This window comes from Austrofundulus limnaeus, unplaced genomic scaffold, assembly GCF_001266775.1.
Source record: "Austrofundulus limnaeus strain Quisiro unplaced genomic scaffold, Austrofundulus_limnaeus-1.0 Scaffold59, whole genome shotgun sequence".
In the NCBI taxonomy this organism is placed as follows: domain Eukaryota; kingdom Metazoa; phylum Chordata; class Actinopteri; order Cyprinodontiformes; family Rivulidae; genus Austrofundulus; species Austrofundulus limnaeus.
In genome coordinates, this window is record NW_013952461.1 from 1715331 (window position 1) to 1728161 (window position 12831).

General features: G+C 37.5%; 1 protein-coding gene and 1 long non-coding RNA gene across 6 annotated transcripts in view; one reads left to right on the forward strand and one right to left on the reverse strand.

The window, feature by feature from the left end:
- Window positions 1-2404, reverse strand: part of LOC106518342 (uncharacterized) — an 11303-nt gene extending 8899 nt beyond the window's left edge. Inside the window, exon 1 of one of the 2 annotated variants that reach the window (XR_001310306.1) lies at window positions 2022-2404. This is a non-coding gene — a long non-coding RNA (uncharacterized LOC106518342). The remainder of the gene's footprint in view (window positions 1-2021) is intronic. The other variant, XR_001310305.1, reaches the window with a different exon arrangement.
- A 106-nt stretch (window positions 2405-2510) lies between these two features.
- ephb2b (eph receptor B2b) overlaps window positions 2511-12831 on the forward strand; it is a 124680-nt gene continuing 114359 nt past the window's right edge. For all 4 annotated transcript variants that reach the window (XM_014009597.1, XM_014009599.1, XM_014009598.1 and 1 more), the window contains exon 1: window positions 2511-2674. In XM_014009597.1, coding sequence (XP_013865051.1) covers window positions 2623-2674 — 52 coding nt within the window. In that variant the 5' untranslated portion in view covers window positions 2511-2622. The remainder of the gene's footprint in view (window positions 2675-12831) is intronic.

Consider the following 12831-nt stretch of genomic DNA (forward strand, 5'->3'; position numbering starts at 1 on the left):
TGTGTGTGTGTGTGTGTGTGTGTGTGTGTGTGTGTGTGTGTGTGTGTGTGTTCTGTTTGCTGCTGCAGTCAGTGGTCCCTGTTTGGATTTAATGCTGCTGTGTTACGGAACATTAGTACGGCATGTTTTGCTTTACCGGATTACAGACTTGCAGGAGAACAAGAAAAGGATTCGGCCACGTTCAGACGTCTCTGCTTTGAATTTCAGATATTCCGTTGCAGTCGTAGCGAGCGTTGTATTCATTATAGCGCAGTGTGAAGAAGAGACTTCTGTCAGAGATGTTCAAGAAGTATTAATATCATCTCTTCAGCGTCTTTAGCTTCACTTCTGGCTCGAGTCAATACTGAGCCTGTATGGAACTCATTACAGTGAAGTAAAGCTGCTTTCTCAGTGCCTTGCCATTTTGTTCCATCTGTTTGGAAGTCACCTGAACATGATCTGAAGCCAGCCAGTCAAGTGACCTGGAATCAACAGTCCAGCCCAGTGGAGGCAAATAAATCAGCTCGGTTCATTTAACCAATCAGAYTTCTGCTGTACAGCTACAGCGCCATTGCTTGTAATAAGAAAGGCCTGTTTGATGACAAAGTACTTCTTCTAAACTCTTGTTTCCCAGTCAGCTTCAGTAACTTYAAGCTTCATATCCAGGAGGCATGTCTGTCCTTCTGCACAGTGGATTGTCAGGAGCACATGTGCAAGCTGGTTTTTATTTTGGGGCCACTTCTTCGAAGAAGAAGTCATCTGAAAACTTTGCGTGAAGCGTGTTTTATCTTTTAGCAAATATTTTCACTGCGTCTCATTTGTTCAATTACTCTGCATTTGATGTAGGTCTACACTTCAATATAACTTTGAAAAGTTAAAAAGTATTAGTATTAACTTAAATAACATCATTTAGAAATGTTTTTAAAAAAGTGTCTCACAACATGAATTAATCTTCCATGCAAAGCAGATTTTTCAGAAGAAATTTTATAATGCAGCAAAACCTCAATAAGCTATAAATATACTTGATAAACATCTGTCTTTTACATACACCATTCAAATTTACTGTTAAGAAAGATTATCCGCAACTCTATCAAACAGCTTAAATAAAAATCAGTATGAATAGTTTAAAAAAATTTTGTTTTAAAARTATGAGTCGTGAGAAAAAAACCCTTCAAATTGTATTCTTGAAGAAACTTGCATTTAAAACAAATAAAAGTTTTACTTTCTGTCATAATGTTCCACGTTTTGGCACTTGTTTTGAAAATATTAGCTGTAGAAATCTGTAATTGAGAGCATTAATGGTGAGTCAGCAATACTGTATTATTATTTATAAAATGTGGTCAAATATGTTTAATATACATACATACATACATACATACATACATACATACATACATACATACATACATACATACATACATACATACATACATACATATAGTTTAATATATATATAGTTTAATCAATAAAAAAATTTAAAATCTCATAAATAAAGAAAATTGTATTTTTAAGAATACTGGAGAACTAATGCAGTAATATTTAAAAGATTTTTTTTGTTTAAGATTATKCAGTTATGCATAACTCTTGAGTGAAGGAAGCAGCTGTGTCTTTGTGTCTTTTGGATTAAGTGGATCCAGCTACAATAAAGACACAAAGACAATCATGCATCATCCTTATTAATCACAGAGCCAAGCATCAAACCTATTAATTCTCCATATAGTCATTATTCTACACATCTTTACATTTAATTGCTTGGACAGCTAAACTGAACGCATAATGCTTTGTTTACCGAAAACATAAAGCACAAAAGAAGCCACACAGTTTTACTTCTATTGAATACGGCTATATATTTTTTATTTCTATTTTTATACATTTATATTTACATATAAGAACAAAAAATGCAAAACAAAAATCACATTGCACGGCACGAGGAAAGTAGGTTACAGGTAACTAAATAAAGTAAAACCCCATCCATTTGGAGCAACAAAGAAAAAAAAAGTATGAAACTTAACCTAATTGTGTTTTGGTCTCCAGCTGCTCACCTGTTCCAATCAGCGCCTCTGAGCTGCGAACATCTGCAGGAAGTGAAGCTCCAATAAAACACCTGAGCTCCGCCTGACAAAACAATAACCTGTATTTCTTTTCTGAGCTCCGAGGAGCCGAGAAAGAGCSGCTCCATCTTTTATACACAGTCCCTCAACACTTAATTATCGCTAGGTAAGGCGCTGAGAGCGTCCGTCTGTTGATGATTGACAGCAGGGCAAATTAAASCGGAAATATAGGGGACGGAAGTTCAATTTACCTACCGGGCGTTACTAAAAATATACATATTTATAACTATTTATCGTCATTAACGGGATAAACAGTAGTTATTTCTGTTTTAAATGGCACGGATTGATGGAATGTGGCAGTGAAGTGCAGGAACTGACCGCCTGCTCTGCTCCATGCTCCCCTCCGTCTGTGCGCTCTTGGTTTCGCCCAAACTTGGTCCAGATTTGAGTTCGTTTCGCTCTGCTTTGGGAGCGCTCAATAGGAGGAGAAGGACCGTCAGTCTCCGCTGTGGTTTTTTTTTTTTTTTTCGTTGCTGTCAATGGCTTTCGGGACTGATTTTATTTGAATGTCCGGGCTTTTCAAGTACCAATAATGGATATTCTATGGATATTATGGACCATACCGGTCGTTGTAGCTGTTGAAGGTAAGCTAGCGCTGCCATCGCGGCGGATAAACACGCATCCTCATCATCACCACCATCATCATCATCATCATCATCATCATCATCATGCCGGCTCGAGTTTGAGACAACAGACCGCCTTTCTAGACGCTTTCTTAATAATTAACACTTCACTTATCTGCTTGTTTTTATCCGATGAGGTCTGCAAAGACAGCAGCAGTGATGAAATYGAGCGTAAAGTCCGCTCTGGCTGGCTTATATGGGACACACAGGCTCCTCATATTCATTTAGTTTAACGGACCCCATTAACCATTATTACTGTTAAATACTGACCAAAACTGCTCAGTTTTGTGTGCTGCATTAAGTCACATTAGGGGATAAAATGACAAATGCGACAGGCGCGTCTCTGTCCTCGGAGGTGTGTCGCTCTCGGATGGAGATTTAACCTGAATAAAATAAAAAAAAAAATAAATGAAATAAAAGGCGTTCGCGTGCGTCTCACTGAAACGTTTATTTTTATTTATTTGTTTTAAAACCAGATTTAATTCTGGAAACACAGAAGCTGAACATCTCCCAGCTGAACTCACAAAAGGCTCTTTCAGCTCAGTGTGCAGTCAGTTGAACAGAGAGCTTTCCAGAGCAGTAAAAGGCATCAGTCAGCATGGCTTAACGCACAATGAAACAGGTTGAATGGTTAAAAAAAAACAGGCACCTTTAGCCTGTTTATATTTACAGGATTCTGCTTGTTTTGTTTTAAAATAAGCTCCTCAACACATTTATTTTTTTGCACTATAATATGCCACTTTATAACCCTATTATTGTTAGATTTATTCCCATGAAGCTATAATCAAATGGGTATTTTAAAGGTTTAATATTTCCAAATTGAGTTTGCTGGCAATTTTGAAAAGCTGGACTCAGTTTGCCCTCTGGGACAGGTCAGGACACACCACACTCTCCAGTGGAAAGTGTCAGCCYAGTAATTTATTCAGCCTATTTTGAGGATGCGTTCAGAAAACAAATGTGTCCTCTTCCTCTTGTCACTGGAACTAAACCTCATAATTACAGGTGGAGGAWGGAGCCCGTTTCCAAACTAAACCGAATGGAACATATAGGAGAAAGTGTAGAAAGAAAGGAAAATAAAAGCTGTTGTTTACAGTGAATTTTTCTGGATGTGCAGCATTTGGGGTATTTAGCAGGCTAAGAACCGGGCAGGACCTCGGTTCTGTGGGCCTGGCACCCTCTTTGACAAGCATCCTGCGCATTTCTGTGGAAATGACTGCTTCACTTTATATTTTCAGGTCATTTACATATCTAAAGCCTCAAATAGCTTGACTGACATGACATTGTTGCAGGCTTTACCATAGCTTTTAAAAACATTTTATATTTTAAAGGAGATGACTTAATTGCTTTAGCAAATTAGAGGAAGATGCATTTTCCATCAACACAAGTAAAATAAATTATAGTAAAATATATTCACTCATAGCTTAGACTAAAGTTAATCAAATTAGCTATCATTTTCCACATCCTGGTAAATATCACCCCCCCCCCCCATGTACATATAAATGTTTTTATATTGAACAAAAGTTAATGAGATTACTATGTAACTTTATCATTTTATGTGTTTCACATCAATTTGTTTTCATTTAATTTGTATTATTACTGCTTGATTTGGGATACGTATTTATTTATTTTTATTTTCATTTACGTTTGTTTTATCAGTTCAAGTGCGAGCGTAGAGCAGGATATGAAAACTGCTGAAAATAACAACAGTTTCACACTAAACAGTGTTCCACTTCCGCTTGTTTTCTCTGTCTCTAAAATACGCAAACAGAGCCACTCTCGATGTTGACTCTGCTCGTCTTGCTCATTTTAGATTTGATTTACAAACGACTCAAGACTCATAGCCTTTTCTGAATATTATGTAAATGTTTTTACAGTCCAGCCGCTGCTTCGAAACTCGGCGTGCATGTTGGAAACACCTTCCAGGCCGCGGTGCTTCATTTTTCGCTTCAGAAACTCGCCGCCTACCAAAATGCAGTTCCGCTTCTCGATTCTACACTGTAACTCACCCTACTTCGCCGTCCAATGAAATTACGTAGATTGGTTACGTAGAAAAAAAAATAAAGAGTTGAAAAAGAGGTCACTGCAGCTCTAATCCAAAAAAAAAAAAAGCTATCCCAGCATGCAACAGGAAAGAGCCCTCCAGTGGATTTCTTTGACACGTTTAGCGAAGCGAAATCTCTTTCATTGTTGTTTTTAATGAAAGACATTCCTTACATTTTTCTTTGAATACGCACGAGCGTTAAATTACTGAATGAAAAGTATTTTTAACGTTGAACGTCCTCATTCATTGCTGAATAAAAACTACACATTGACAGAAAAGTTAAGTTAAAAAGTGACGACGTACAGTAAAGTGCTTCAGAAATCATGATATTGCTTCTCGATACAAAACAAAGTTCTGTGAAGTGAGTACAAAAGTGCTATTTGTTTTACAAATAATTGATGAATTAGGCAGGGTGCATGCTGGAGAGGATTAAAGGATTAAAAAAATGCATTGGAACCCAACAAAATGACAACAAGTAGCCATTTTACAAGTATTCATCAATTCTGACAAACATCTTCAAGCCCCAATAATGTAAACTGGCACTTAAGCATTAATATTTACACTTTAGCCTGTTTCTATCAGTGTCTCATCTTTATTTAAACTAATATACAACAGTAAGTTGTACCACTCCAATCTGCAAATTAGGTTCATTCATTAGTTACATTCAGACGTTTTTCAAAGTAATGTTCCCCATGGATTGCAAACCAACCTTAAATCGTTGATTAGTGTTAATGTAAACTGATGCCATGTGCTGTTGGTTTGGGTAACCGTAACAGGCGAGCCTCTCCGAAAATTAATGGCCGCAGTACTGCCGTGGAAATTAGCCTAGCTCTGTCAAACATGTCTGTGAAAACACACAGTGGATTTATCCCTTCATTAGCGTACCCATTCATTGTCATCAGCGCTAAGTCGACAGCCCTTCCAACAACAGCGGCGCTCATCTAATTCTGTTGAGTRGAAATTTTCAGATTCATTTCCAGCCATAAAATTGTTGTAGACTGTATTGTTCGGAGGATGAGTTTTACTGGATGGATTATTTGGCTTTTCCGCTCTCCACCCCCCACTTTTTTTTTTCTATTGTGACCTTTGACTTTGCACTGTCTGCATGATTTTCTGGGATGACTGGTGTTGCTGTGACGCAACCTCATCTACAGTTTAATGCAAAGTATGGCTTGGTTAGCAGAATGATAATTCACTTTGATACAGCATTTTTTTTTTTGCTTTCCCTTTTCCGTGAAAGAAAACATAATGGGAGCAAAACCACAGTAGAGGATGGTGAAGTGGGGTAGAATGAGATCACAGCATGAAGTCTTTACAAAAAATGTCTCACAGATTTGATTGCATTTCAGTGTGTGCTGCATTCCTTCGGCTCTTTATTCAGGACTGGACGTGACTCAGTTTAACACGGGCAAACATGGCTCAAGTTAGTGTTTTACGTTTTAGTAACTTAAATACTGCATTTGAGCTTTTTATGCTAAAGGTTTGATAATTCTCTCTGTACTTTTTCACACAAAATGCTGTTATGTGAAAACACAAACTGTTGAGGGGGAAATAACGTATCCGTCAGTTGGAGAGGCTTCACCCTGAACTAAGTCGTTGCAGAGGGAGGAAAAAAAGCGTACCCAAGGTGCTGCATTCAATCTCTACTTTATTGTTAGAATCACAGTTCTTCTGTAGTTCAACAGTTGCACAAAAAGAAAGGTTCCCATCATCCCTGGTTTAGCTCATTGTCTGGTTTCATGCTAAATCTGGAYCAAGCTGTCACATGCTGAATTTTATTAATTTTAGCTATGTGGCAGGGTCAGATCTGACTGGCTTCTATCTGCTTCTGTTTTTCCAGTCCAGTCAGCAATGGTCAACTTCTCTTTTGTGATTTCTTGCAACAGATGTGCGTCATAAACAAGTGCATTCTTATTGGGGTAAATGTCACCAACATATACAAAAAAGTAGTTAATCTTATTACACATATCACATTTTGTGATTTCAACTCCACCTAACAGTATAAAACACTGTGAATGTTAAACCTTTTAAAAGTTTAGTACAAATGTTTTGATATGTAAATTCTGCCGCTCCCTGACCACAACAGAAGCAGCTGTGAGTGTATAATTTAAGAAAAAAAAATCCAAAACAAAATAAAAGACAGAGGGGATTTCTGCAAAGGGGTTAGTTAAAGGTAAAATGAGYGACCAAACACAATCCGGTGTTTTCTCAGTGCACCCAGTGAGCAGATGCATGGAGCTGGCCTGCACGCCAACCGCCACAGTAGGCTTTCACAAAGAATCTGTCTCYATTCGAGCCTTAATCCATGCTGCCGAGGGCCCAGGCATTGTCACTTTGCATGCAAAATTTCAATTAGTGCTGGTACCAGTTGTTTCATTTGAAGGGGGTGTCACATTTCTGTGACATCTATTGCTACCTCTAGGGTGAGATTAAAAGCACAAGTATCACCGTTTTACTTCAGAAATTTTTTTGCTCCCTGCGACTGAGCAGCTCTGTTCTATTACAGCCACTGTATGTCTAGACCAGACGTTCTCAAACTGGGGTCCCAGGACCCCCAAGGGTCCACGAAAGGTATCTTGGGGGTCCTCAAAAAATTTCACTAAATTGTTAATTTTGGTTTTTATTTTTAAAAAGGCATGTTGAACAATGAACTAATAAAACAAACATAGTAAACTTAATAAAAATATATATTCCCATGGCATTTAGGGGTTGAAATGACAATAAACTAGATACCTCATAGCGGTAGCATAATGACCCCCGCACGCACAAATGCACCAGAACTCAGAAGTCTTTATTCCTAATAAATGTAATGCTACTAGGTGCATCCCAAAATTGTAGTGGTTTGGGTGGGGGTTTTTTTTTTTTTGATGGGCCTGATGGATAGAGCTTCATCAGAGCTAAAAAAAAAAAATAATCTGAAGCTCCTATGTTGAACAGTTTCTGAGTTATTAGCATTTTTGCATGTCCAGACACCCCCTCTTTGAAAGGAGCCCCCTCCTCAAATATGGGRTCTATCATAAAACTGTTGGCTGGCGCAGTGTAGGTCGGACTCATCTACATCCTGCCAAATTTCATGTTGATCGGTGCAGCCGTTTTTGTGGTATGGTTGACCAAAAATCACTGAAACAAACAAACAAACAAACAAAATAAAACATACAAAAACAATATGACTCCCGCTTAGACACCCGCTCTTTGGATGGAGCCCCCTCCTCAAATATGGGGTCTATCGTAAAACTGTTGGCTGGCGCAGCGCAGGTCGGACTCATCTACAGTCCTGCCAAATGTTGATTGGTGCAGATGTTTATGTGCTATGGTTGACCAAAAACCACACAAAAAAACCGTACGAAAACAATATGACTCCCGCTTACGCCTCCTGTGCGGGGGTCATAATTATATTTTTAAAGCAACACGGGGTTTATGAKGGGGTCCCTGGGATTTTTTTGCCCTTGTAAGGGGTCCCCAGACCCAAATGGATTGAGAACCCCTGGTCTAGACCTTGGTCACAAGAAATAATTAGAATATGGCATATTCAAGATTTATTATGCAAATATTAGTAACAAAAATAAAATCTGGTTAGTTTGCATAGTCAGCTTTGATAAAGCTTTTACCGATATGTTTTCTATTTGAGATTTCTTGTTCCTGTTATATCCTATAGATATCTGTCCATAACTTTGCGTCAGCCTTTTCAAGCAATTTACCTAAAGTTTTGCCCCAGCGCGTGATGGACAGTTTGACACTGTTTCCATGCTTTCAGCTGTTCAGCTCAGCTTGTTTTGGTTAACTTTCATGAGCCAACTCTCCATTTACTCTTGCTGTTAACAGTTCCAGTCTTTTGCCCTCTAGATGTGTTGCTAAAATGGCATTTTTAGGTTGAGGAATGTATTTGATTGGTGTTGAAAAGGCTTCTGGTTGTGACATGTTTGGCCCTGGAAAGACAGTTAAAATCTACAGTACAGTGCAGTGCAACACTTTTCAATTGTGTTGCACTGCAGTCTTTTTTATTTACAGAGAAAATACATTAAGCCAATCTCACGAGTATTCTTTAAGCTGAAACAACAGTTTGTGTGAGCTGTTCTGATGTATGAGAACACCTTAAAAATGAACTGAATTAGGGTCACAATAAGCACGCTACTTACATACTTGGATTTTTAAAGCTTTTATGTAAAATTCCAAAAGATTCTCACTTTTCTAAAAAACATATTATTCACATCTATTTAAGTTAGGGTGATTCCCCCCCCATCCCACCGGTTCTTGTTAAAAAGAGCAGGTGTCACTTTAGTTTCAGCCTTCATTAGGTTGCTAAAACCAGATGGTCCAATATGGTTGCTTCTCGWTAAGATCTGTGAAGAAAATATTCTTAACAGGTGTTTCAAATATTTCAGTTTGACTGGAAACTAAAAGTTAGTCATTAGCTAGTCATACTTAGTAAACATGACTCAGAATTATTTCTGTTTTCAGTTGTAAAAAAAAGGTGCAAAAAATTAATTCTGCAGCAGCAACGTTTGTTTTCCAAAGCCAATGTGGCAGAATTATTTAGATTTTTAAAGACYTAAAATAACATTGATTATGAAACTGTTTTGCATGTTTATACCGTATTCACTGCAGTGTGTTTATTTTAAATAGTGTTTGTGATTCATAAATAGAATCTGGTAAAACATATCTGTTCATTAACAGCTGTGTTTTGTGTGCGACTTTGTGACAGAGTGGGTCTTTCACTATGATTAGAATCACAACATTGACAAAATGTTCATTTGCACAAAGTATTTCTTTGAAAACGATCAGACTTTCAGTCATCACAGCATTTTTCTTATTCTGTCTCTGACACAGCTTTCACCTGAGTAACAAACCACACAAACAACTGCATTGGAGCTAATGACTCATTCATGGGTATTTTTGCTTGCTTTTTGGCAATTATTGAACAGAAAAAGAAGCAAAATAAAATCATTTAGTGATTTTGGAAGACCTTGCTCACATCCTGCAGCTCTCATAACTCTTAATCCTAAAGTCCCATTGTTTATTATTAGGAATAATAATAATAAAAAAACAAGCTAAATATGGCAATTTCCATTGAAAATCAAAAGTTATGGTTAGGAAGTGTGAACTGAGACATGATGGCTGTAGCAAGTAGGAAAGTTAATACTGAAATGAAACTTATTTTCTCATTCAGTGAAAAAAATCAACCATAATTGCAGAATGGAAACCCAAATACCAACTCACTTCTCTATCACCAGAGTTTGAATATTTGTGTTGTTACCAAAAAAATAGAGGTTCTTGTTCTCAGCTGTTGAAAGTGCTGTTGCAAAATAYTCTAAACACACATCAGATTCAAACAAGAGTTTTACTCAGTTTTGTGTTTTAGGGCTTAGCAGTAACTGCATCTTTAATCAGTCATTTGATCAAATATCATCACTGCTCTGTGACCAAATAATAAAACGGTTGATCTGCAATACCAAAGTGGCATATAAATGAAGCAACACATCAATCTGTTTATGTGTTTGCTTTATTTCTTTGTATCTGTGTGGTGTTTTTTTTATATTTTGTTCTGATGTGTTTTTTAAAAAACATCTGTTTGTTGTGGGTACATATGGTTAGTTCCAGTTTCTGCCCACTGGCTCTTTCAACATTTCTWTAAGCAAAGGCTAACTTGACCTATTTGCTATATAATGGAGAAACAAGAATGGGCTCGGAGGGGAAGTACATTATACTGAGAAATAGAGTTGTCACCAGCAAAAAGAAAGAAAAAAGAAAGAAAAAAACACAACCCTCTTTTTTATGAAGTTATTCTGTGGATCTTTGGGATTGCAGTTGGACTCAAGATTCAACTGAGACTCCTACTTTTTTTTAAATAAAAAGAAAAAAAGATATGTTGTTTATGCTTATCAGAAAGGACAAGGTTACATAGTTTAGGCAAGAAYTTGCTTTACCTCTGTGTAACCTTTCCAGTATCTCACAAAGGAATCTAGATCAAGGGTGTTCCTATATCCTGTTATCTTAATTAGCACATGTTAATTGGCATTGCAGTCTCTGGGTAACTCATATTTATTAGGAAGAGCCTGGTTCATCCTGACCTCTTGGGAATAAAAGTCATTAAGGAACAGTGAAATGTATTTTCAGACATTTTCATAACGCAGTATGTGTGAAGAGTCAGTGTCAAAATAGCCCTGCAAGCTTTAGGCCTAATTCACAATCTGAATTCCTTCGATCCATCTCACCCATGATTTGAAATTAGTAAATGTTGTGTTTATGGTTTTTGTATTTTAGGGCACTAAATTTAATTTTCATAAATTTCAGATTGATCAGTTAGTTTTATTTCAAACCAGCAGTAGGCTGACCAGCGTGTTTGAATGTGAGTCATGCACAGTAACAGTGCAGCACGTCTGTCAGCTCACCACAGACAGCTACTGAGAGCTGGATGCAGAGCAGAACGAAAGACAGAAGGAAGAGGAGGAGGGAGAGCATACCCTGAGAGAGGTCAGACCTCGTTTCAGAGATCCTCATCCACACACACCCCAGGTACTGTGACACTGCCTTTATGAGTGCGCCTGGAGAACACAAACCCACTGGATTAGTGTCTGTCTCTCAATGTCCCCGGGAGGAGAGCCCATCGTCAGAGACAAAGCGGGGTTGATTGCGTTTTCATCTGCATCACAAAGGGAAGCCTTTTCTACCTGAACCACTGCCTGTGTGCGAGGCTATACATCACATCTATCAGTGACACTGGACCCACGTGATATCTGCCTTTTTTTTTCTTTTTCTTTTTTTGTCCATCTCTATATCCCCCTCTTCTGTTCTTTCTCTCTGGCCCACACCGTCTGTCCACCAACAAGGCCCCCCTCCCCCACCCCCTGAAGCTAGAGTCTCAGTCTACAACTGAACCGTTGTTGTTATTTTATGTTGCTGTTTTGCTAGTGGTAATGTATTTAACACATTGTGCATCAAATCTTTTTACTACGCAGAGCTCAAGCAACATTTTTGTCTCGCCTTGATCTGGTTTGGTAGCGTTATCTCAGGTCTGCCAGCAGGCTTAAGACAAAAAGCTCAGTCTTTTCACAGTCTGACCCGAACAGGAGAAAACACCCCAGCTGAGGTGCTGCCAGTGACTAGATGTGTTGTATCTGATTTGCGGACTTGGCAGACAGGCCCTGATCTTTTAGAGCTGATGATTGTTGTCTTGTGTTTGTGGCCTAGACGATTCCAACAAYGATAACAGAGGAAGATAAAGTTCATATCTTATGGATTTTCTTTTTATGCTGATAGTCATAACATGTTCTTTTTGTACTGTAATGTTTGTTTTGTGAAGTTTGTGATGACTAATGTYTGTGCCTAGCTGTATGTTAAGCAAAAGGGCGCATGGATTTCATTATAAATTTAAGACTTTATAAATAAATTAAAAACTAAATATGGTATGACATTTGAAAATGAAAAAAAAAAAACAGATAAAATCCTGAAAATGGTAAGAATGACTTTTTGTGTCCTCCTGTGTGATAGTTTTTATTCACAAGTAATTGCATTAACCCAGAGAATAGGAAATTAACACAATGCAATTAACTGATTTGGCCTTTGGCTGTGATGTGTCTGGTTTAAAAGAGTCRGAGCTCCTTTTTTAATTTCCTAAATTAATTTGGGAACTGCAGTCATATTTGCAAAACCTTGTAAACCCCAAAATGCAAGACCCTGGAAATTGATTAAATTTAATGAAAGAAGACAGCCAATCATAGTGCATAGTGGGCATTTGTTGAAATGTTCATTTTTTTATATGAAACTTATTACTAATAAAATTACTAAAGTATTTTGGGGAAAAAAGTAAGGAACACAGCAATCCTAAATTTGAAATGTAATTTCTGATGATGATGAATGAAGTGAACAAAAACTTAAAACCTCATTAACCGTTGTAAATACATAATGTATGTATGTATGTAGATGGATAGATGGATAGATAAAATGAAAGGTAGCAGAAGAATAAATCTTATTTTGTCCGCCCCTTTACATACATACATACATACATAATGTATGTATGTATGTATGTATATATATAGATGGATAGATGGATAGATAAAATGAAAGGTAGCAGAAGAAT